General features: G+C 43.8%; 1 protein-coding gene across 3 annotated transcripts in view; it reads left to right on the top strand.

The window, feature by feature from the left end:
* Window positions 1–26528, top strand: part of OTUD7A (OTU deubiquitinase 7A) — a 259837-nt gene that overhangs the window by 132496 nt on the left and 100813 nt on the right. For all 3 annotated transcript variants that reach the window (XM_068272540.1, XM_068272542.1, XM_068272541.1), the window contains exon 5: window positions 24935–25117. In XM_068272540.1, coding sequence (XP_068128641.1) covers window positions 24935–25117 — 183 coding nt within the window. The remainder of the gene's footprint in view (window positions 1–24934; window positions 25118–26528) is intronic.

Here is a 26528-nt window from a genome sequence, read left to right as displayed (position 1 = left end):
TGTTTGAATACTCTTCTGCTACAATTTTATTTTCTGGTACTTAAGGCTGTAAATAATCTTATAGAGCAAAGAAGAAATGCTGAGTTTAAGACCACTTTAGACAACACAGATCATTATTAAAGTGGAACTGCAGTGAAAATAACGTAATGCAAAAAAATGCAAAATTTTTACAATAATTCTGTATAAATTATTTAGTCAGTGTTTGCCCATTGTAAAATCTTTCCTCTCCCTGATTTACATTATGAAATGTATCACATGGTGACATATTCACTGCTGGCAGGTGATGTCTGTGGAAGGAGATGCTGTATTTTTGGCAGTTGCTAACAGCTGTTATTTCCCACAATGCAACAAGGCTCCCACAGTGTCATGTCAGTACCTAGGTGCTGACATCACACTGTGGGAAGGGGTTCGCCATAATATCAGCCATACAGAGATCCCTGATGATCCGTTTGAAGATTTTTTTTGTGGGGAAGGGGATATCGGCTACTGATTGGGATGAAGTTTGATCCTTGACTACAGTTCCTCGTTAAATGCCTTTGGGGATGGAGATGTCTGGATTGAGTGTGGCAAGGAGTTCCAAGAGTTAGGGGCAGCATGGCAGTAAGTTCTGTCTCCAAAGGTTTAGAGGTAGACTCTGAGGGTGACCAAGTTTGTAGATCTTCTGGGAGGTGTGAAGCAGTTGCAACAATGCTCATAAAGTTGAGCCCAAATAATCCATACTGTTTTTAATCAAGGCCCCGGCCATGCTCATCTGCGTTGCCGCAGCACAACCCTAGCTCGACAATCGAAGCTTCTGGGCCGGGCTACAGCAACACAGGCAGAGGTTTCCAAAGAGCTTCGGCAATCTTCTAGAACCTAGGTTCTCAACATGTGGTACGCGTACCCCAGGGGGTACTTCTGATGGTTCCAGGGGGCACTCAGGCTTGGTATACTTAACCAGGAATAAGAAATTTAGAGATTTAGAAAATGATAAATCTTATTTAAACAGCACCAAATTAGTGTTTTAGCTAATTAAAAGCAATAGTAAATGCTTGGAAATTGTTTAGAACCATTTATCATGTACTACAATTAAATATATATTTGTCAGGGGTACTTGTGATAATGTTTCCTATGCTAGGGGGTACTTGGTGAGTAAAGGGCTTTAAAAAGGGGACATACCAATAATATGTTGAGAAACACTGTTCTAGAACATGGACACAATTGCACTGTCGAGTAGGGGGGCAGAGCTTTACCTGTCGCCTGAAGATGTTGGTTCAGGTTAATATTTAAGTCTGAGACCCCCCATGACTGTCTGTGCTAATGACACTAATGTCACTTCAGATTAGCTAGACCGAACATCAATCCATAAGCCGTCCATACTGCTACCTCTATCCCATCATCACTTGCAGGAGAAAATGTAGAGAGGGTACTATCCAAACTATTTCTGTGAACTAAAAGCTGACCCTTCCCACAGGTGGGAGCAGAGGGAGGAAGTGTGTGTGTGTGTGTGTGTGTGTGTATATGTGTGTGTGTGTGTGGGGGGGGGGGGGGGGGTTAGGGTTAAGTTCTCTGCAGAGAAAGGATCTCCCACATATACTGTCAGCTCTATAGTTTGTACACAGATGTCTGCTCATGTGACTAAAGGGAATTTCTCTAACAACTGTATAGACAATTAGACATGTGGGAGCATGAACACACCTAAATAGTGCAACTTTTTAAATTAAAGGTGTGCTTAAAGAGAATCTGTACTCTAAAATGTTTACAGCAAAAAGCATACCATTCTATTCATAATGTTCTCCTGGGCCCCTCTGTGCTGTTTCTGCCACTCTCTGCTGCAATCCTGGCTTGTAATTAACAGTTTTAGGCAGTGTTTACAAACAAACTAACCAGCTTGTGATAGGCTCCCATAAGCAGAGTGTGTGAGTCATACAGAGCCTGCAGAGGGCCTGCAGAGGGTGTGTATCACTTCTATCCAATCACAAGCAGCCCTGCACATTCCACACATTCAAGCCTTAGCCCGACAGAGCCGACAGAAGGAAACAGATTAGATCATATAACAGAGATAACACAGCCACTGTGCAATTAGGAAAAGCTGCAGTAAGCCAGAGCACATTAGAACAGGCAAAGGAACTTATAGGATAGAAGAACTAAGGTTGAAAATTTTGTTACAGAGTCTCTTTAACCACTTTACCCCCGCCCGTACGAATTTCTCTGTCCCTTTTTCCATCCTTTAACCCCCAGGGACGGAGAAATCCGTACTTTCCGCGCTCCCGCTCGCTGTAGCGCGCACTCCCGCTCGTAAACACGCCGCCCGCTGCTCGCCCGGAGATCAATGAACGGGAAAATCCATTCCCGTTCGTTGATCTAAGCCCCGTAATGTTCCGCTGCTTTTCCGCTAAGCAGCGCGATCATTGTGAAAAAAAACAACTTACCCAGCCTCCTAGTACTTCCTCCAAGCGTCCGGAAGGACGCTTGGAGGTCGCATTAAACAAAAAGTTACTGTTGCCATCTTGTGGCCAAATAGTAAAACTACACCCTAAATCATTTTTCACATACAAATTCATTACTTATACACAAAAAATTAACTCATTACCTCCCACACTCCCCTTTTTTTTTTTTTTGTAATTAAAAAAAAAATAAAAATTTACAATTAAAAAAATACATAAATAGTTACCTTAGGGACTGAACTTTTTAAATTTTTATGTCAGGAGGGTACAACACTGTTACTTTATAAACTATGGGCTTGTAATTAGGGATGGACGCAAAACTGAAAAAAATGCACCTTTATTTCCAAATAAAATATTGGTGCCAAACATTGTGATAGGGACATAATTTAAACGTTTTTATAAACGGGACAAATGGGCAAATACATTTCATGGGTTTTAATTACAGTAGCATGCATCATTTAAAAACTATAATGGCCGAAAACTGAAAAATAATTAATTTTTTCCCACATTTTTCCTATTTTCCCATTAAAACATATTTAGAATAGAATAATTCTTGGCATAATGTCCCACCTAAAGAAAGCCTAATTGGTGGCGGAAAAAACAAGATATAGTTAATTTCATTGTGATAAGTAATGATAAAGTTATAGACGAATGAATGGAAGGAGCGCTGAAAGGTGAAAATTGCTCTGGTGCTCAAGGGGTAAAACCCCTTCAGTGGTGAAGTGGTTAAAGCAGACCTAAACTCTTGCAAAGCACACAAGTTAAACACAGTTGCTGAGAAATTCACTGTGTGTGTTCAGACAGAAGAGCCTGTCTAATTACCCCTTATCAGCTACTAATCAGCAAGTGTTAATCAGAGCTGTCAGCCCTTGTTCTGTGCTAATAAGTAAACCCAGAAAGTTATCCCTTTCTATGCTCCCAGGAATTCCAGAACGTAAACACTACAGGTTTATTGTATGAGGTCTATAAGTTGTAACAAAGAAATGTTTTTCTTTAAAGGTTATTATGCTGTTGCTTATCTTTTAGAGCAGAGAGGAAGTTATGTGTTTAGGTCTGCTTTAAAAAAGAAGGGAGGAAATTGATAGCTCTGTCAATTGAAGCCATGCTACCCCACTGACTATCGTGACTATAGAATGGCTAGGAGTGGGGACGTAAGCAGACAGCTGGGGAGGGTTGAGGAGGAAATGTAGAGCTATCTTATGCTGCATTTGTATCTGCAAATACAATACTGTATTTCTATGCGTAATGCGTGTACAACAGTTCCATTAAATGCCTTTAAACATTGTTCCTGAATGTGAGCTTCAGTCATAGGTGACCAACAGTTAACTCAAATAAACTTTACAGTTCATTCCATCCAATTAAATCACTTAATCACTGCCTGGTGTTACTGGAGATTTGTCATTGAACTGTTTAACCAGACTTATTAGCCTGGCAATTATGTCCTGGGAATCTGATCCCTGGACTGACTACTTACCAGAAGTACATACATTACATACGGTTTACCATAGTTACCGGTACATTTCCTGCATTTATTGAACAATGCCAAGCCTAATTCCTCAGAAGTCTGAATTTAGTTGGCTAATATATTCAGATTTTGGTTCTGGAATCAGCTGTCTCACTGTTTACAATGTGCCATGGTGGACAGAACAATTAAAATGTCCTAAATTGGGTCCTTCAAGATTTTATATACTGTACAAGGTTTTAAAGTAATTTAATACTGTATACTGATGTTATCACTCAAGCAGCACTGAAAGCTTTTTAAAAATCAGCAGATATAGTGTGAGTTGTAATTTGCTTATTTCAGGCATCATACTTTGCTTCTGTTCCAGGAGAATTATGTGCCAGATTTACATGATGTACTTTTCGTGTTGTCAGCTTCTAATTTCCAATAATGGCACTTGGCAAAGCCCGCAGTTCTCACTGACTGCCTCTGTCTCCGAAATGTATTTGTGTTTGAGCACTTCTCAAACTGAGTAAGTGGTAGAATACATGTCACAGGCAAATTCAATTAGTAATCGATACGGAGTCCCCTTGGCATTTAATCCTCGGAAACAACTCTTGAACAAATCTTCCTTGCCAGTACAAAAATATAGAACTCCTAATGCAAAGGGCTGGGTATAATGCTGATTAAAGGCCTGTTGAACCTACTAAATGCAGATTAAGACATGGCATTTAGGCTGCTTTCTCACCAAGACGTTGCGTTTAGGGGACGTTATAGGGTACATAACGTGCCCCTAACGCAACGCCTGGTGGTGTGGGAGCAGGACGCTACCAAGAGCCGCATTACAAGCAGCTCTTGGTGCGCCTGCTCTGTCGGAGGCTCTGCGGAGACCACGTGAGCGGAGCTCTCCGCATCACGTGGTCAGTAGCAAGTGCACTGAATGTCAAGCAGCCATGTGCCTGGCTACGTAGCGGCCTCTCCGCCCCTGAAATACAAAAAACTCCATACTGAGCATGTGCATACAGTCTAACGCGGCTTAAGCCACTAGAACGCACAGTACGCTGCACTTCAAACGAACGTGCAGCGTTACTGTGTAACGCAACGTGGGCACTATGAACAGCCCATTGATTTTTCATTGCTGTGCGGTGGGGTGCATTACAGGCTGCACTAACGTGCGCCTGTAACGTCTCACTGTGAAAGCAGCCTTAGAGCAGCCCACTTGAAACAATCCTTGACAAAATACGATACATATATCTATAAACCTGAATATACAGGATATGTTAGGAAAAATGAAGGCAACTTAAAGGGTACCTTAAATGAGAAAAAATGGTGAGAATAGGACTCATCAGGGGCTGACGTCACAGGCACGCCGACGTCTGTTATAGCAGCGGGCAGCGGGCAGGAGCCCGCTGCTATAACAGACGTCGGCGTGCCTGTGACGTCAGCCCCTGATGAGTCCTATTGGAAGAAACGCGTAGGGCGGAGTCAGGTGCGTCTGACGTCACAGAGCAGCGGGACGCATGCAAGGAGACTGAGCGCTGGTACAGTCGGGACAGCGGGAGTACGGGACGCCGACGCCGCGGTGAGAGAACGATATTGCTGGGCTGAGAAGCCCGATATGCGCATAACCTTTTGATTCAAGTGAGTGTACTGGAGTGCACAGGCCAGGAAATTGTGTGTGCAAACAGTATTATGCTATGTGCCATCTATTTGTTTTTACATGATCTTTGTGGATTAAACTGGAGATTTTATACAAGTTGAAGTACTGGAGTTGTGAAGTTTGTTGCCGTGCGGCAAAGCGTTAGACCCACCTGGAGTTTGAGGTGGCATCTATCCGGTGAGCGGCTGCATTGGAGGGAGTGGATTTGGATGTCACGTGGAGTGGAAAACAAAACACTAATTATCACTGGGTGGATGTGCATGCATTCAATTTGTATTATTGGTAATGCACTATGTGGAGCTTGTTTATTGCAGATATATAGTCAATAAGAAGAGGAGCGCTGTCACAACAATTTTCAAAATACCTTAACCAGCCTGATGTTCTATTAAGATCGCCAGGCTGGCGACCGGACGGCGATCAGAAGTAACAAGAAAGGCCGCGATAAGCGGCCCTTCTTGTTATGCTTTTCTCGTCGCCATGGCGACGAGCGGAGTGACGTCATGGACGTCAGCCAACGTCCTGACGTCAGCCGCCTCCGATCCAGCCCTTAGCGCTGGCTGGAACTGTTTGGTCTGGCTGCGCTGGGCTCGGGCGGCGGGGGGACCCTCTTTCGCCGCTGTACGCGGTGGATCGCAGCGCCGCGGCGGCGATCAGATTGCACACGCGGCTGGCAAAGTGCCGGCTGCGTGTGCTTCTTTTTATTTGATAAAAAGGAGCTCGTCCATACCGCCCAGCTGGTTAATGTAGGTGATACCCATTTAACAGGGAAGGAGATGCAATTGTTAATCTTTTTGATTTCTTTTTACCTCGAGTTTCCTTTAAGTTGGAAAAAGTTACAACCTCCATCAAGTTTTACTATCCCTAGTGTCCTATCTCCAGAATCACTAAATTTGGTATAAAAAAAAAAAGTATTATGGTCCTGGAAGTGGGAAAACAATCTTCCCATTGGAAACACAGGCAGTAGTGAGACCCAAATAGGTATTAAATCCATTTCACAACATCTGAAAGTGAAATACTTTTTCTTTGGATTTGGGCTTTAACGTATTGCCCAACTATGCTGCACAAGAATTACAACTATGCCGAAGCGCACGAACGTTACAGTTCTCCTCCGCTTTATCTGCATTATCAGGAACCATAAGCGAGGCTGTAAGGGAGCGTTACCAGGGACGGGCAGAAAATAAAAAAGAACTGCTACTTCCTCCCCGCCCATGGCTAGGCAGTACGATGGCTACATGGGGACCTGGAGGGTGAGGGTGGTCACAGCATTAGAGAAAAAATGTAATGAAGAGTAGACATGGCTCAAAACTCCAATTTTAGGTTCGCAAACCACAAACGCGAACCTCCGCAAAAAGTTCGGTTCGTGCAAACTTTTCGAACCGCAATAGACTTCAATGGGGAGGCGAACTTTGAAAACTAGAAGCATTTATGCTGGCCACAAAAGTGATGGAAAAGATGTTTCAAGGGGTCTAACATCTGAGTTTTTGCATGGCGGAGTGGGATGCACGCCAAAAGTCCCGGGGAAAAATCTGGATTTGATGCACAGCAGCGTTTTAAGGGCAGAAATCACATTGCATGCTAAATTGGAGACCTAAAGTGCTTTAAAGAACAAGCGACACCCATGCTAACCTAGAAATTAAAAACACATATATAAGTAGATAAATACTACTTCTACTTACATAACAGATGTATTGTGCTATCCACGTAATGATTCCTGTGAATTTTACAAAGGAAAAGCGGAAAATCCTATTCTAGGCAGTGGCCATCTTGCCAAGCTAATGCTGACATCATATCCTCCCTGACTCTTGTTTCCCCCCCTCCCTTCTCTTACTCATTGTGCATTCATTAGCTGCCCTCCTCCCAGAGTTTTTAGACACTCCCACTGAGGTGTATACTAACAACTGCACAGTCTTTTTTTATTTACACATCCAATCACTGAGTCACCTCAGCCTTGCTTGTAAACCAGGCATGGGCAAACTTGGCCCTCCAGCTGTTAAGGAACTACAAGTCCACACAATGCATTGCAGGAGTCTGACAGCCACAGTCATGACTCATAAAGGCAAATGCATTGTGGTACTTGTAGTTCAGTAACAGCTGGAGGGCCGAGTTTGCCCATGCCTGTTGTAAACACAAGTGATCAGAGGGTTTTTCTGATAAGCAGCAATGCAGGGAAAGAAATGGAAGAGGAGGAATATATTATAGATAAAAATAACTCCCAGCATTCAACTGTTTGACACTAAGGCCAGCGCTCATAAAGTATGTGATAACTCCAAACCATAACAGCAGAAAAAGTTTTGCAAGTTTTGAATGCAGGATTAACATCTTTATCACTTAATAAACTCAGACCAGTTGCTGTTGAAATTTGATTTTTATGGTGACAATACCACTTTAAAACATCTCGCGTGTGTATACATCAATCAGGTAGTGTAATTAGAGTACTGCTTCACACTGACAGACCAAACTCACTGTGTAACGCACCGCACACAGCTGTTTGTGTAGTGATGGCCGTGCTGGACTGGTGCGCAACATGACGAGCAGAAGTGCAGGTGATGGCGGCTTTCCAGCCCATATGGTCGCCGGGCTGAGGTAGCTCAATGACAGAACAGTGACTGTCCAGCTGTTCGAATTTGGTCTGTCCACAATAAAGCAACGACCTTATTATCTTGGGTGTGCCCCTTCCCCCCCCCCAAGACACTTATATAGCCGTCTGTCATTGCTTCATTGTGATACGCAAGCCCCTTCACCTGCGGCCAGTTAACGATTATGAAGGGGAATTGACACATGTACATGCCTTTTGATTTGTTGTTGCAGCTGCAGTGCAGCCAGAAAAATTAGGCAGGCATGTACACGCACCAGAAAAATTATTATAGCGGCTGCTGCTAGCAGCGGCCTTAAAAATTCAGGAATCCGCCTGGAGTCCTGGACCCTGTTGGTGGTGGCGGAGAAGGCAGTCAAGTGGCCTGCAGGCAGAGATGCTATGTGGGGACTGACTTATTCTTCGGGTGGGCAGTAGCCCCCGGGATCCGTGCCTCATTAATTTTGATAAAGGTGAGGTACTGAACACTTTTGTGACCTAGGCGACTTCTCTTCTCAGTGACAATGCCTCCAGCTGCGCTGAAGGTCCTTTCTGACAGGACGCTTGAGGCAGGTCAAGACAGAAGTTGGATGGAAAATTGTGAAAGCTCTGGCCACAGGTCAAGTCTGCGCACCCAGTAGACAGGGGTTCATCACTGCTCACAGTGTCTACATCCACACTTAAGGCCAGGTAGTTGGCTACCTGCCAGTCCAGGCATTGGTGGAGGGTGGATCCGGAAGGGCTAAGGCGAGACGTTGGACTAAAGAATGTCCACATGTCCGATATTACCATGAGATCGCTAGAGCGTTCTGTCCTTGCCTGCGTGGTCATGGATTACTGGCAGTGGCACCTTTATTCCGTTGTGCTGTGACATCACCCTTAAACGCACTGTAAAGCATAGTTGCTAGTTTAATCTGCAAGTGCTGCATCCTTTCTGCCTTCTGGTGATTTGGATACATCTCCGCCACGTTGTGCCTATACCGAGGGTCTAGTAGCGTGGCCACCCAGTACAGCTCATTCCCCTTGAGTTTTTCTATACGGGGGTCCCTCAACAGACTGGACAGCATGAAAGATGCCATCTGCACAAATTTGGCTGCAGACGTACTATCCATCTCCTCTTGCTCTTCCTCAGTGATGTCGGGTAAGTTCACCTCCTCCCCCCAGCCACGAACAATACCACGGGAAAGTTGAGCAGCACAAGCCGCCTGTGACACCTACTGCAGTTCTTCCTCCTCCTCCTCCTCCAAAAAAAAAAAAAAAAAAAACACCTTCCTCATCATCTGACTCCTCTTCCCCACACGACTTTTCCTCCTTCTCCTCCACCCTCTGTGCTGCCGCAGGTGTTGAGGAATCATCTGCTTCTGCTGAGAATTGATCCCACAACTCTTCCTCCTGTTCCTGTTCCTGCTCCTCCACAGCTTGATCCACCACTCTACGCACGGCACGCTCCAGGAAGAAAGCATATGGAATCAAGTCGCCGATGGCGCCTTAACTGTGACTCACCAGGTTTGTTACCTCCTCAAACGGCCGCATGATCCTGCAGGCATTTCGCATGAGTGTCCAGTACTTCGGCCAGAACATCCCCATCTCCCCAGAGCATGTCCTTTGACTGTAGTTGTAGAGATACTGTTTGACGGCTTTCCCCTGTTGTAGCATCAGGAGCATTGAATTCCAGCGAGTTGGGCTATCGTAAATGAAGCGCCTCACCGGTAAATTGTTTCTCCACTGAATATCGGCAAAGCATGCCATGGCCGTGTAAGACCGCCTGAAATGACCACACACCTTCCTGGACTGCTTCAGGACGTCCTGTAAGCCTGGGTACTTAGACACAAATATCTGAATTATGAGATCCAGCACATGTGCCATGCAAGGTACATGTGTCAACTTTCCCTAATTCAAAGCCGAAATGAGATTGCTGCCGTTGTCACACACCACGTTGCCGATCTCCAGTTGGTGCGGTGTCAGCCACTGATCCACCTGTTTGTTAAGAGCAGCCAGGAGAGCTGCTCCAGTGTGGCTCTCTGCTTTGAGGTAAGACATGTCTAAGATGGCATGACACCGTCGTACCTGGCATGCAGCATAGGCCCTGGGGAGATGGGGCTGTGTAGCTGGAGAGGAGATCGCAGCACCAGTAGAGTTGAACTGCCACTCAGCCAAGGAGGAGGAGAAGGACGACAGCGAAGAGGATGTAGCAGGAGGAGAGGAGGTGACAGGAGGCCTGCCTGCAAGCTGTGGAGGTGTCACAACTAGGTCCGCCGCACAGCCACTTACTCCCTGCTTGCCAGCAGTCACCACGTTGACCCAATGGGCTGTGTAAGTAATGTACCTGCCCTGACCGTGCTTGGCAGACCAGGCATCCGTGGTCAGATGGACCCTTGACCCAATGCTGTGTGCCAGAGATACAATAATACAATACAATAACATTTGTAAAGCGCTTTTCTCCCATAGGACTCAAAGCACATCTATGTGGAAAAATGGCTGGTTTCTCCACTCTAATATGGCCTCCAGCGTTCGGGGATTTCCCAGTGGCCATTTTTATTGCATCACTGTTTGCCGAAATTTCTTGTTTCAAAGGCAAAATTTTCGTGTTCCCAGCCTCTGCTATACAGATGCAGAGGCTGACTGTGACCATTCAGTGGCGGGAGTTTGTCGGTGTGGGAGGGTGGTGGGATGTCCTAAGAGGATACTGGTGTGGGACCACTCCTGAGGATACTGGCATATCGCAAGGTATCCTTGGTTAATCTAGAACAATAAAGGACTTTTTTTCGTTGTCGTATTTTTATTTATTTTTTTAACTCTTTGTGGAAATGTGTAAGGGGTACTGTGTACCCCTATACTCATTTCACCTGGGGAGGGGGCGGCCTCCAGGGATCTTCTTGTTAAAGGGGACCCCCGGATGGCACCATGAACCCCCCCCCCCCCCTGGACGTTGGCGTCCCCCACCTGCTCCTTGGGCACCGGAGGTGGGGAAGAGCCCCTTGTCCATGGATTGGACAAGGGCTCTGGGGGAGAGGGGGAGGCTTGGCCGTCCCTCTCCTCCAGAGACCCCCCATACCAGGGACCATACGGGCTGGTATAGCTCAGGGTGCGAAGCCCCACGTGGCCGGGACTCCGCATTCTGGCTATCCCAGCCTGCATGGGGGGACAAGGGGTTAAGAAGGCTTGGGAGGGGGGACCCCACGCTGTCTGTTTTCATGAAATGTATACAATATGTATACAGAACTCGGAATGCAGTAACCTGTACTACAGCAGTATCATTTTACACAGTTTAAAAACCATTTTTCCTATGAAATTTTGAAATCGAATTGCTCAAAAACTATAAGGTCTTTTCACAAAATTTTTTTTACTATGTTCCTACTCATCTGCTTAACATACGTGGCAAATATGGTGATGTTAGCATCTATGGGGGCATTACAATTAACCGCGGAAGTTGGCACTATTTAATTCAATTGAAATGCACTTGGAACACAAATTCGGAACAAGAAATTCGTTTTTTTGCATGCGGTACACCAAATTTTGGCGAAATCAGAATTCAGCTGTTACGATCAGCCCTAGGTGCACGTGAGAAAGCGGCTGAAGATGATGCACCTGAAGGAGGAAGAGGAGGAGGATGGATTTTCTTTTGTGTGCTGCTTTTTCTCAGGTGGTCTTCCCATTGCAGTTTGTGCCTTTTCTCCATGTGCCTTCGTAAGGCAGTTGTCCCTACGCGGCTGTTGGCCTTTCCACGGCTCAATTTTCGGCGGCAGAGAGACACAATCTGTCTCTCTGAGGCAGACACAAAAAAATGTCCACACCGCTGAGCCCAGGGGTGTGGGCACTATGGTGGCATGAGCAGTTGAAGGGCATGTTAGCTGGCTGTCCAATGGCTGGTGATACATGGTGCCGGACACTGCCACCAGCTGTTTCTGATGACGAGCTCCCCCTGCTTCTTTCAGGAACTAGTCTCCTCCTACTTCTCTCTGACTCCCCCCTCTGAACTGTCCCCCAGTTTATCTCCTCTATTGGAATCCATATCATCATAATCATCCTCCCCAGCTTTGCTTGCCTCAGACACCTCATAAAATGCACCAACAGCAGGTACTTCATCCTCCCCCTCCTCACACCTTACGTCCATAGTGTTGCCTAACTCAAACATATGAGGTGGTGTGACTTGCTTAGTGCCTTTATCTTGTTGTAACAATAATGGCTGTGAATCAGTGAATTCCCCACTAAATAACTCCTGCAAAGTGTCAAATGCAGCGGTAGTAGCACTGGTGGCTGTGGAAGATGAGGTGTTCGGTGTTAAATAGTGAACCACGTCCTTACAATCTTGGGAGTTGATGGGACGTGCCTTCTTCTGAGCACTATACTTTGGGCCAGGGCCACACAAAATCACGTCAGCACAACCTCAAACAGACCTGCCGGGTGGCCTGCCTCTGGGTCTGCCTCTGCCTGTGCCTGTTTTGTCCATATCGGGGGGGGGGGGGGGGGGGGAGGGTGACGTGAAAGGTATGCACTGACTTGTCTAATACAATGTGCAGTGAAAGTTATGCAGTGACTGGTATTACAATACAATGTGCAGCTGTCACACAGGTGCAGTTAACAGGTATGCATTGACTGGTATATTACACAGCGTGCGGTCAAACAGGTACTGTGAACAATTATGCAATGACTAGTATTACAAATATGCAGCTTTCACACACACAGATACCGTGAACAGGTGCAGTGACTGGTATAGAATATATGCGCGTAGGTAGGTAGGTAGGTGCACTGAATAGGTAGGTATGCAGTGATTGATATTACAAATGTGCAGCTGTCACACACACAGGTACCGTGAACAGGTGCAGTGACTGGTATATAATATATGCGCTCACGTAGGTAGTTAGGTAGGTGCACTGAATAGGTAGGTATGCAGTGATTGGTATTACAAATGTGCAGCTGTCACACACACAGGTGCAGTGACTGGTGGTATATAACACTGCATGCGCTCACGTAGGTAGGTAGGTGTTCTGAACAGGTGGTTATGCAGTGATTGGTATTACAAATGCACAGCTGTCACACACACAGGTAGTCAGTGAATGTGCTGGGCCTGGCAGTGGCACAGTAGGAATTACCAAGGGTCCAAGATCCAGCAGCTGAGACTGACTTGCAGGGCTGTATATGCAACACAAGTGTCTGTGGGACACACACACACAAAAAAAATAGATTACAAGAACAACATTAGCTCTCAAAAGAGCTGTTGAGGATGAGGAGTGCTTTTTAGCAATAAGTATCAGCAAGAAGGAGCAACCTAACAAGCCTAGCACATGTAACTAACTAAGCTTTCCCTATGTCAGCACGTTCTCTCCCTTCTCTAATTACTGCAGCCACACGAGTGAGTGAAAAGGCTGACGCTGCCTGCGTTTTATAAGGGGGGGGGGGGACTCCAGGAGGGAGTGTAGCCTGATTGGCTACCCTGTGTCTGCTGACTGTGATGTAGAGGGTCAAAGTTGACCCTAATGATGTAGTATAGGGTGCGGGTCGAACTCGCATATAGTTTGAGGTTCAATGCGAACCACCGAAGTTCGCGGTCGAACCGTTCGGATCATCTGTAATTAAGAGCAGAAAAAAATAACAGTTCAGGGGTACTTTAAGTATAATAGTTTTTGTCATGTGCCTGCTGTAAGAAGCAGCTGAAACTAGAGTGATTTACATGAGCAAACAATAGAAGTAACGTGTAATGGTGACACAGAATCTTCATCATGTGGTTAGCATGCTTGTCTTGCAGGAGGGAGTCCTAGTCTGAATCTTAACAAGGTCATCATTTGCATGGGGTTTATGTGTTCTCTACATGTTTGTGTGACTTTAAATGATTATACATTTTATTAACTTAGAATATGAAAGCCATCTCTGCTGCCTGTTACTGTGGTAGTGTGGGTTTATTTCCTGTATGTTCTTTTTTTTTGTTTATTAAAACTCTAATATTTCAATTTTCATCGTGCAAAGTAAAGCAATGACAGCGAACAGATCATTTTCATCTCAACTGCGTCTTAAAATAGACTTTCTTTACACCTGCTAGTTTCCGTGTCAGTTTCAGGAAGTTGCAAATAATGTCCCAAAATAGAAGCCATTTTCTTAATCAGGATTATATTTCCTGTTATACAGCATAGTCTCCAAAAGATTATTTCCAAAGGAAGGAATTTTGGGTTACAGCTTGTGGTGTGTAGGTTTTATGAGGTGCATTAATATTCAAGGAGAGCACACACTTCACTCACACAAATATAAGCAAGTAACTTTAAGTCGAAATTTGCCAGGGATATGAATAATTATGGGCAGCACTGTATATATGTTTTGGCATGGACCTTTTCTCACTGGTCAGTCTGTATTCAAAAAAGTACAAATCCTATTTTAAATTGAGAACAATTTTAGCTTTAGTCAGTTTTGGAAATCCACGGATTCTGCAAAATTTCTGAAATAGAAATGTACTTTAATATCTAAAAAGTCTTGAACTTATATTTTATATATGCATGATGAGCCCTGTAGATCCCTGCATGCCAGTCGTGAGCTAGCTAGGCATCATGCACATCTAGAGATGCCAGTAATGCCTATCTTCAGAGGGGTGCAGGAATCCTTGCACTGTGCACTCATATGTCAGGGGGCAGGACATTTGACCTGACAGGAACCTTGATAAGCACAGAACAGTGGACAAAAACCAAAATACTGAAAGGTTACTTATTCCAAGTAAAAAAATGAAAGATCTAAATTAGTTTGTAAAGTGCAGGTATCTGCTATCATTAGCAGCTTTCTATTCTCCTGTGATGTGATCGTGCAGTATAATTTCACAGATCATATGTAAATGTCTTCTCAGTGTGTCACACGATCCAAGTATAGAAAAAAAAAGTGTTACCAAAAGCACTGTAATGTAGTGTTAATGGACATTTAGCTCAGGCTATAGATCTGAGTGGTGAAAAGTAAAATGTTGATGGAGGAAACTGTGGATGGAAAACATGTACAAAGTAATCTGCTGCCATGCAGTTTGATTACCTCATAAGGGAAAATAGTATAAAATCAGAGCACAGCATTTAGTGTCTTACACAGGCTATGCTTCCACTGTAGCGTGATATTTTCACCTGCAAAAAATCATATAAGATTTTTCTGCTTGGTGAAAATGTGCATGTAAATTTTTATGCTAATTTTCGTACGCGAAAATTCACGTTACATATAACATAATCTGCCTAGTAACAGCTTAGTCATGACCGCTGACAACTTCCTGTAAACATGCAAATCGCACTCGATGTCCGAAAAAAATGACGCAGGACCTTTAGTTTTTTTGACGCGTACGAAAATTCGCATCGTATGGAAACAGCCCCATTCACTACCATTAGTTGCCAAATCAATGCGAATTTTCTGAGAGAAAAATCTGACACAAAACGCATAACTGGAAACCTAGCCTCAATGTTTAGCCCACTATTACATTTTCTGAAAATACTGATATTTTACTGCAGGATATGAGTGTCCATGTGTGGAGGATGAATTACTGGTAGTTCTGTTTCTGTACCCTCTGGCTATTGCAGCCTGCTCAAAGTGTGTGAAAGTAAGGCCCTCTTTTCCATTGGAGGTTGAACTACGCACTTGTCATGCAGTTCAGCCTGCCAGCCACAAGCACCTTCCAGATGCAATTACATGCAGCGAAATCGCAGCATTTGTAACACCACTCAAATCATAGTTTGAAATGTGGTGTTACCCAGCAGCAAAAAACTACAATATTTCACATCTGAGAACAACTACCGCCACGTTAAGATGTTACTCCATAGGGGAGCCGCTTTTCCAATGCATGTGGCAATTGCTACCAAGTGCCCAGCAGGAGGGCAGCTGATAGATTGTAAATTCACCACCTTTAGCCTCCCATGGAAAAGAAGCCATAGGGTAAAAAAAAACTAAATGTTTTGTGGTAATATATTTTTATTTGTAACTTACTAAAACTCTTCAGGGTCCCTCTCTTAGGCCCAGTCTAGATCTTGATTGCAGTATGGAGCCTGTCATATAGACTACAGCCTTGTCAGTTTGTACTGATCTGTCTTCAAGTTCTTCTGATGACTACAGACTGTGCTGGGGCTTGCAGCAGGGAAATTCGAAAGTTCATGGCAATTATGGTTGGAGATACAAAAAGTCATGAAGGGCTTATTTGAATTTACTGCCATGGCTCCAGCCACATCAGTTGAGTCTTCCTACAAAGTCAGTGAATTAAGGCGGGACGAGTAGTAGGAAGTTAGTTAAATGAAAGAAATTTCAAGATATTGGGCCACCTTCCAGTTATCCTTCAAGCAAGCTGACAAGAGTTCAATCAGCTAACACTTTAGGCAAAAGTTTAAGGGGTTTGATTAGACCCCTGAACTTGTTAGCTGTAGTGGGGTCAGCTTATTGCATCACTACAGTTTTGGGGAGAGGACATGGCAACATAAATCCTCACTCCTTCATACTGGTTCTCCACTAGGCCAGAGATGTATAAAGAACTGTTGTACCCACCAGCAAGGAACCTGGTGGTGCTTTGTGAGAAGAAGGAGGAGGAGACTATATCCCCCTTATTTGTTAGGCATCCCATTTCCAATGTTGAATGCCATACAGGATACTGGGGGGGGGGGGGGGGGGTGAAAGTGTATACCTCAAACTGAAAGCGTTGAGTTTGTCTATTCAATAGTGGAAGGATCCAAAACTATCAGCATACTTTGTTGCTGAGCTGTCTGTTACCATTAGTTCCAACATTGTGTAAAGCACATAATTCCCATACCCTGCATAAGGTAATAAGTATTATTTCACTAGCCATTATCAGATTTTAGATTTTCCTTTCCATATGTAATTGTTTTTTGTATATGTTACGGCCAGAACCCGAAGTTTGGCCACTTCTAGTTCTGGCCGGCCACTTCGGGTTCTGGCTTGCCAATGCGCGAAGTGGCCGCTGCGCTGCGGCCAATGTTAGAAATGGATTGATTCCTCTGAGGTTAATGTATCTTCTGCGCCGTAGCGCAGCGGCCAAACGTTAATTTATTGCAATTCAGCCGGCGGCAATGTAACAATTCAAGCCGCCGGCTTTTTTTTTTCTGCCTCTCTCTCTCCTCTTATGGGCAGCCGGCGGGGACACGCGTTTCCCCGAGAGTCGTTTGTGGCGCCAGGGCAGCAGAGCGGGGAGGCTGCAGACATCGCTTCTGCCAGCACCCGCTCTGCAAGAATGGCAGGATAACCCTGCCGCGACGAACGACTCCGGAGGGGGGACACGCGTGTCCCCGCCGGCTGCCCATAGAAGAGCGAGAGAGGCGGGGGAAAGGAGGAGAGAGAGGCGGGGGGGGGGGGGGGGAAGGAGAGAGAGGCAGAGAAAAAGCCGGCGGCTTGAATTGTTACATTGCCGCCGGCTGAATTGCAATAAATTAACGAAGTTGTTATACGTTTGGCCGCTGCGCTGCGGCCAGAAGATACATTAACCTCAGAGGAATCAATCCATTTCTAACATTGGCCGCAGCGCAGCAGCCACTTCGCGCATTGGCCGGCCAGAACCCGAAGTGGCCAAACTTCGGGTTCTGGCCGTAACATATATAATATATATATATATATATATATATATATATATATATATATATATATATATATATATATATATATATATATATATATATATATATATATATATATTCTGTGTTAATACCAGGCGAACTGAAAATAACTGACCTCTAGAACAATGTTAGTAATAAAGTTCAACAGCGATTTATTGAAAGACAGTCTGGTGGACATAACGAGAGATAGCTGTGGTTTTACGTATATTGGTGTTTAATTTCCTTCCCCAGACTCTCTTTCCTGTATGATACTGACTCTTTTTTTATCTCACCCTGCTGACCACTCTAAAATATGATATAATTTGGGGGGGACCTGAACACTGGATGATATCCTTCTGATCCTGTGACACAGGGACAAAGGTAGAAGGACATGTGCTCTTTTGCTGCTTGTGGTTGAGTGGTCAGGCAGGACAGATTGCTGAATAACATGAGACAACTGCACACACACTTGATTCTCATCTGAGATATTGATCTAAAAGACCTAATAGGATGGCTGTGCACATGCTAGATTCTGAGATGGTGAGACAGGTCAAAGTTGCAGGAATACATTTTAAGAGATGATGTTATGAAACGATGCTTCTCTTTGCTATAGTCTTCAAAAAGGTTAATGGATATTGATAACCCACTGTCTAACATTGAGGGCCATTTCACAATGGGGCAGTGCGATAAATTTACCCCACCCCTCCTCAGCCTAATGAGTCTATGGGGTAGTTCATACTATCCATGTTGTGGTATGCTGCGCCGGAAGAGCCCTAACGCGAACGCATACCTACCTTGCCGTGCGGCTCGTGGGGCGATCTGCGTCATACAGGGAGTCGTGTAAGTCTATGGCAACACAGGTTTTTTTTTAATGTTGGCAGCGTTGCGGGTGTAATTGTATTTTCAAAATAGGCTTCCGTGCACTTCCGTATTTTCAAAACAGGAAGTGAGCACAAGCGAGTGTCACTTCCTGTTTGGGTGTCGACCAGAGGGGGATTACCGCGTAACAACGCAGTAGTCCCGGAAGGGCTATTTTGTGCAGTGCGGTGCTGCCACCAATCTCTAGTCTGAAACCGGCCTAACTGGTAAACCAATTTGTTGTCTCCATCACTAGTGGTAAATCCACTAATGTCATAAATACTGAAGAGAGGACCTGTAGTCAGACTCCACTCCACCTTATGTGGGAACATTCCCTTGTAATTCTTGGAGAATACCTTGAAAGATACCAATACCTTGAAAGATACTTCCTTTATGGAGAAAGGTTTTGTTTTTTTATTTGAGCTGCAAATGCAGGGTTTAAAATAGACAATTTGGATTAAAAACTATAAGTAAGGTGATGATCCCTTTCTATTAACTTGCCTTCAGTGGTATACCAATAGGAGGTGCAGAGGTAGAAACCCCACCTACACTAGAGGGGTCCAATTAAGGGCCGTCCTTCAGTCACTTTATTAGTGCTAAGCTGGTAATGATCACCTCTATATGTGCTTTGATTAGTTGTACCCATTAATTGACTGTTCTCGTCCCCAACCTTTCTGACACTGCAGCTGTCCTTTGCAGGTTTTGGGGCTTCATATCAATTATCATGTATTGAGGGGGCCCAATGTAAATCTCACACTGGGGCTCAGAGCTCCTAAACTATGCCACTTCTTACCTTCCTACTCTCCTGGTCTGCTCCAGAGTCTCTCCAGTTTTCAATCTTTGTGAATCTTTTTATCCATTCTTCTGGAAACTCTTCGGTCTTCAGTTGTGCTCTGGAAGCACAGACACGGCCATGAACAATAATAAGCTTACTGAGCATCTGAGAGTTGATGAAGCGTGCATGACCAGTTAGGAACTTTTTGTGCATGCCTTCTTTCCTCAGTGCATGAGTGCTTCTATTTTTTGGGACTGACTGATGGACTTCCGGCCAAAGTTATTTGGCTGCTCTGCAATTGAATAAAAGAACTGAGACAAATGGAGAACTAGACCACCAGATTATAAGGTTTCTAACCTGAATTACCAATACTATTAGATTTTAAATCAAATTTCACTTCAAGTACAATTTAAGTTTTGAAAGTAATTCTGTAGAGCTGTGTTAACCTGCATTTAAAGTGTTTAGAGTTTCTATTTGCGTTATTGTTCCTTTTTTGGATACTTTGCTTTCTATAAATACAAAATAATAATCATACAGAAGAATGGTAGAAGTGGCATGATGCTTAATTCCTCAGAGCTGTGAACAACGTTGATAGCTGGTTGAGAACAAACCCAAGCCAATTGTGGTCCATCGTGCTGCATTGCAATGCATTGGAGTACATGCCATAGTACACAGAGCCTAAAGCTAGACATTTAGGGCTGACATCACACATAAAATGTGTTCTGTTCCGATCTTGTCAGTTTTCATCTGTTTACATCAGTTTTGTATCAGTTTTCTAGGGCTGGGTTCACACATACAACGTGTACAGTTATGTTCCTGTCAGGTAAAACTGATGCAAACTGACAGGAATGGAACAGAACTGTACACATTTCATGTGTGAATCTAGCCTATTGCATATAATAGAGCACCAGTGAGACAGCTCTAGTGCTAGCTTCATTGGACTTATTGATCACCTGATGCATGGTATACAGTATATTACTTTCCAGCTTTGGCTTATTAACTGGCTTTTTAATTGATATATGAATGATCTTTATTTAGCGTCTACATATTTATCACATAAAATGCTGTGAATCCTCTGATAACTTGGAATGTATGAGTGTGGTTTGTTGTAACCAAGTTTTAATATGAGATTGGCTGTAATAGCCTTGTGTCAGACTATAAGGCCCCATTCACACTAGAGCGTTTTGCCGCAATTTTGCGCTAGCGTAATAAAACCCTATGGGCCCGTTCTTACTTGGGCAATTTGCGCTAATCGGCCAAAACCGCAAAACACAAACGCGTCGCCTGCACCATTTTCAGGCAATTTCCCGGCGATCGCGTTTCAGTGCTATAGAAGCGCTAAACGCGATCGAGGGAAAATCGCCGCAGTGTTCAGTGATTTTTCCACGTGAAATCACGGAAAAATCACTCCTGCAAAACTCCGGAACAAATCTCTGGCGTTTTGCGTTTCTAAGTGTGAATAAGTGTGAATGGGGCATAACAATACAATAAGCAGCTTTGCCATAACGGCAGTAACAATCCATTATTAAGCCTGACAGTGTTACAAAACACTTGCTTTGCAACCACATCCTCAAATTTCACATCCACTCACTCACACTTTCCCCACCATCAGTCAGTCAGTCAGTCAATGAGGCCGCTGGTCTTACTTTTTTTTTACACTTTTCATTAGATTTGATGTTTGTATGGAACGTAATGTTTATCTGGTGGTGTATGATATTTGGCTATCTTTGCTGTGCTGGGTGTTACATTTGTAGAATTATATTTCACCATGGATCCTGGCACAACCATGGCAATGTCTAGGCAGCACTTGGTATCTGACTAATAAACATTGTCACCCTTGAATCTCATTGATGCCCACACCCACTGAATAGTTTTCTCTTCCGCATTACTACCAGTCCAAGCGTACAATTTCTTAAAGAGGAACTGTCCCGAAAATCTTAAAATTCAAAACACATACAAATAAGAAGTACATTTCTCCCCGAGTAAAATGAGCCATAAATTACTTTTCTCCTATGTTGCTGTCACTTACAGTAGGTAGTAGAAATCTGACATTACCGACAGATTTTGGACTAGCCCATCTTCTCATGGGGGGGTTCTCAGGGTTTTCTGTATTTTTAAAAGCACTTAGTGAATGGCAGTTGCTCCGTCCAAGTGCCAAAATAGTGTGCAGCGAGCAGGGAGGCTGGCCAGCATCTTTGTAGTACTCGACAGGGAACCCATCCGGCCCTGGGGCCTTTACCAGTTTGATTCCTGCAACTGCTTTGCAGATTTCGGCCTCGGTAAAAGGTTCCTCTAAGGACTGTCTCATTTCTTAATCTAATTGTTTCGGATTAGCTTGGGACAAGTAGGCTTCAATTTCCTCTGTAGAGGGTTCCTTAAGATACTCACTATTAGTATTGTTAAATTCTAGAGCTTGTGGTAAAACTCACGAAAAGTGCGTGCAATAGACTCACTTCTGATGTGTTTCACTCCCTTACATTCAATTATTTGAGCTATATACATTCTTTGTTGTTGCTGTCTAAAGGCTCTCTGGCCAGCATCTTTGTATTAATCATTTTCAGGGAATGTCTTTATAAAGAATAAAGGCCATGCTGAGAATCCCCCATGAAGAGATGGACTAGCCCCAAATCTGTCGGTAATGTCAGATTTCTACTACTTACTGTAAGTGACAGCAACATAGGAGGAAAGTAATTTATGGCTCATTTTACTCGGGGAGAAATGTACTTCTTATTTGTATGTGTTTTCAATTTTAAGATTTTCGTGACAGTTCCTCTTAAGTACCAGCCAGAGGAAATGATAAGGTGCAGTTTACGTATATCTCATACTCCAGTTACTGCAGGGAGGGAACAACTATGTACAGATGGTAATGTCAGACTTTTAGGTGGAAAAGAAAAGTTATTCTGAGCATTTAGATCTTGAAGCTGGTAGGAGAAAGGTCTGGAGTTACTCTTTAACGATTTTCTCTGAAAGATTCACAAGAATATACAAATATCAACCAAACATCACACATGCTTTTTCACTATAGCACAACTCCCCTGCTAATTGAAAGTGATGTGAAGCAAATAAACTTGTATTCATTTCAAGCATCCAGTCATGTGTAGAAGAATAAGCAGCATGGATATTTGATGCAAACTAAAGTTTACTCCTAATCTTGACCTGAATAAATTAACTCTGGTTTCCTGCATTGACCATTGTGTACCCACACAACTAATAATGTATACAGAGGCAGTAAGAAAAACATTATGTTTTAATGAATAGTGTTGCTCACCGTGTTCAGAAATTGTATTAAATGAAGACTAAAGCCTCACACACACCCTGTGACCCCCCGGGAAACAGCCAATACTATAGGTAGGTAGGTGTGTGTGAGGTGTGTGTGAGGTGTGTGTGCGTGCGTGTGTGTGTGTTTGAGATTGGTGGTGTGAGATGTGTGTGAGGTGTGTAAACAGTCCGCCACCTAGTGGATGCAGCTGGGATCACTAAGCAATACTATGTATAGTATTTGACATGTATCGCAGCAGTCTTATTCAGTAAAACAAAGTGCATAACTGCTATGGCTGACTGTAACATTGCCCTTTATTTTGCTCTGTTTTACAGCTCTACTAACTAGCATAAGGGAAGGAGACAGAACCATGCATTGCATATAAATAATCTCAGACTGAGTAGTTAAAGTAGTTTTCTAGCCAAACACCTATTGTATTTGTGGATAGCATGAGGGAGGAGTAGAACCTCTCAAGTTCTTATTATTGTATGATCCCACTAGAAAGTTTCCCACTGCCCTGGTGAGTTTACCTCAATCATCTGAACAGGAAATAAGAAGTTACCATCTCTAGAGGTGCATGTGCAGCAATAAAATCAGAATGTCTAAGCGTTGCCCACAGTACTACTAATACCCCAGTCATTTTCACAGAAAGTGAGGAGACATCTTTACACACATTTCAATTAATGGAGACCTGGTGGTTCCCACCCTTCCTCACCTTATGTAAAACTGAAATACATTTTTCCCCAAGTTAGTACTACATTTGTCACATGCATCTTCACAGGTTTAGTTTATAAACTGAGTATTGTACAGGTAGACCCCGACTTACGAACGACCAGCTTGCGAACGACCCGCCGATACGAGCGGCATGGATTCTGTGTTTCCATGGGAACAAGTCAAAAAATTTTTTTTTCAAATTAGACTTGTAGTTTTTGAGAAAATCGATTTTAAAAAAATTCAAAGAAAAAATGGCTTTTAAACTTGTATAAGCAGGTACAGAGGGCAGAGATGACACAGAGGGGGGCAGAGGTGGTACAGGGGACAGAAATGGCACAGTGTTCCGACTTGTGGATTATTTCTGCTTTAAGTATGCCTTGTATATAGATATTGTGGTATATTCACTGAACCCAGGTAAACTTTACATGTGCTGCTTGGAGTGTGGGAAACCAACCATATGTAATACAGGGCTCCATAAAGCACTGTAATATCTCCTTACTAAATGTAACCATCACTGACTACCCTTTAAATCCTTTGAGATGAAATAGCTCCACCATTTGGCATTGAACCCCTGATGCTTATATCATACATAGCTACCAATTGTCCCTCTTTTGGGAACCCTGTCCCCCTGTCCCTCTTTCAGGACTGATGTACAGATCTGTGTCAATATATGTATTTTTCTACAAAAAAAGGGGGGGGGGGGGTTAATTGACTTTAAACTTCATTCATATCATTTAAATTGATATATTACTTATTCTTAAATGTTACAATGAAGGGAAATGTCCCAGGATAGAAAGGATCAGTGTGGTTTGAATTATAAAATAACATTTTTCTTATTAAATCTTTATGGCATGCTTGACTAGGGGTGTGCCAGAGGCATGTTTACGGGTGTGGCAGGGGCTTGGCTTAAGTGTCCCTCATTCTTATCTCAAAAAGTTGGGAGGTATGATATATGGTGAGCTGTCCTGTGGATAGGCCTCCCAGTACCAAGCTGTGCGAACCTGTTTGCAAAAAGCCTGGAAGCATCCTAATTGTAGCTTGATCTGATGCTGCTGCAGCCAGTAATATTATCTAATGACCTACCGTAAAACTCTACCTTACTGCATTTTTTAAATGTTGTTGCTAACTATTTCAGTGGTTCTGTAGTGGTTCACTGCTCGCCATCTGGCAGTAATGCTATGTAGTATACAAGGACTGCACTGATTTCCTATGGGTCTATTCACAGAAACTTTTCCTTTAAGCCTGCTGTGCTCCACTGCAGGAAAACCTGACTTGCATTTTCTCAGACAGTGCATTGTGTTCCAATGTCCAGTGGCGACCTCAGAGTGGCTTCAGACATGGCAGTGGATCCATGCAGCAATTGCGGCAATATGATCGAGCATACAGTGAGCCTACCCGTTTCTGCATCACCCATTGTAGTACTGTGTGACTCTCTCACCTGTAGGGATGGTATTGAGGTCCAGCTATTTGGGGGCATGCTTTAAGGTGTATATGAATACTAAAAATACCAATTTAAATATCACAGTCTATTAGGTTGATTTCCATCCCTGATCTCTAGTATTTGTTTGGAAATGATCGTAATGAGAATGAAAAGAAATAAAAGTTACAGGTGCCTCCTTTACTCATGCACATATTATCACTTGCCTCACAGCTACTAATCTTCCTGTCACATCTCTCTACTTTCCAGGGAAGAACTGGGACCTCACGGCAGCGCTGAGTGACTATGAACAACTACGACAGGTGCACACAGCAAATTTGCCTCAAGTGTTTAATGAAGGGAAATACTATAAGCAGCAGGACAGAGAAATCACCCAGCATATCAACAAGAATGACAGACCAAACCTTCAAAGACAGGATGATATTGCCCAAGGTAATGGGACTTTATTAGATTGCTGCGATCACAGAGACACTTGTATGCTTAGCATTTGCTTTAGCCGAGAACGGGCTTTCAGTACTAGTTATTTGACAAAGACAAACACTTATATAGCGCTTTTCTCCTGGCGGACTCAAAGCGCCAGAGCTGCAGCCACTAGGACGCGCTCTATAGGCAGTAGCGGTGTTAGGGAGACATGCCCAAGGTCTCCTGCTGAATAGGTGTTGGCTTACTGAACAGGCAGAGCCGAGATTCGAACCCTGGTCTCCTGTGTCAGAGGCAGAGCCCTTAACCATTAACTTGTAATGCAAGTTAGAAATATACAAATGAAGGTACACAGTAAGATGTATTCTGGTGAAAACAAGACCACAGTGGAGGCGGGTTGGATAGCTGCAGCCCTTTACTTTACATTATTTGTAGAGGGCAGGTTTAGAGGGAGTGTGAAGGATCTGTGTTTGTATATAGGTAAGCTGTAACTGTTCCATAAGACAAGACATAGAACATTTATATCATGCTTTTCTCCTGGCGGAATCAAAGCATCAGAGCTCCAGTCAATAGGGCATGCTCTATAGACAGCAGCAGTGTTAGGGAGTTTTGTCCAAGGTTACTGAATAGGTACTTCTGTACAAGTCCTATTTAATATACAGTAAAACTACATATACATTCATTTTTTATTAGCTTTTATGTGTAGTTCAGGTTGTCTTTATATATATAAATTTATTTGCTGGAAGAATAAAATACAGCATCTGCTCGCCAAGTATAGTTGTGAGGAACAGTCTGAGCAGGAGGCATGTGTGAGAAGGTCCACACACACTTTAACCACTCTGTGACTGCCTAGCGAAGGATTGCGGCCGCACAGTGGCTCCCCCAAGACCGCCTAATGCAGAATTGCATCATCTCGCGATGAGCGAGATTAGAAGGGAACAAACACTCGTCGTGCGTTCCCTGCAGGGGGAGGGAGGAGACAGCTGCGTAAAGCCTGCCATCCGCTATCGGAGCTGGCAGGCTCTATACTGAAAAAAGACCCGCTGATTCATTTGTGCAGTGCTGCTGTGATCTACAGCAGCACTGTACAGGTGACAGCTCTGTCACTGAGCTGTCCCCAGCCGAATCTCACAAACATTCGTATCTCATAGGCTGATGCCTATGAGAGGCGATTACGGGGATTGGCTGTCGGGGGAGGGATAAAATAAAAAGAAAATACACATTTTTATTGTAAAAAATAAAAAAAATAAAGAAATACTGATCAAATAGCGATCAGATGCCACCAACAGAGCGCAAGATTGATTTTTGTTAAGTTGCTAAGTTGTATGGCCCTGCAGCACACTGTTAAAGCTACAGAGTGCTGAATTGTAAAACATGGCCTTTTCACTAGGGGGGGGGGGGGGTAAGCCTGTGGTCCTGTAGT

Source organism: Hyperolius riggenbachi, chromosome 3 (assembly GCF_040937935.1).
Source record: "Hyperolius riggenbachi isolate aHypRig1 chromosome 3, aHypRig1.pri, whole genome shotgun sequence".
NCBI lineage: Eukaryota > Metazoa > Chordata > Amphibia > Anura > Hyperoliidae > Hyperolius > Hyperolius riggenbachi.
This window is presented reverse-complemented; position numbering and strand designations above follow the sequence as displayed.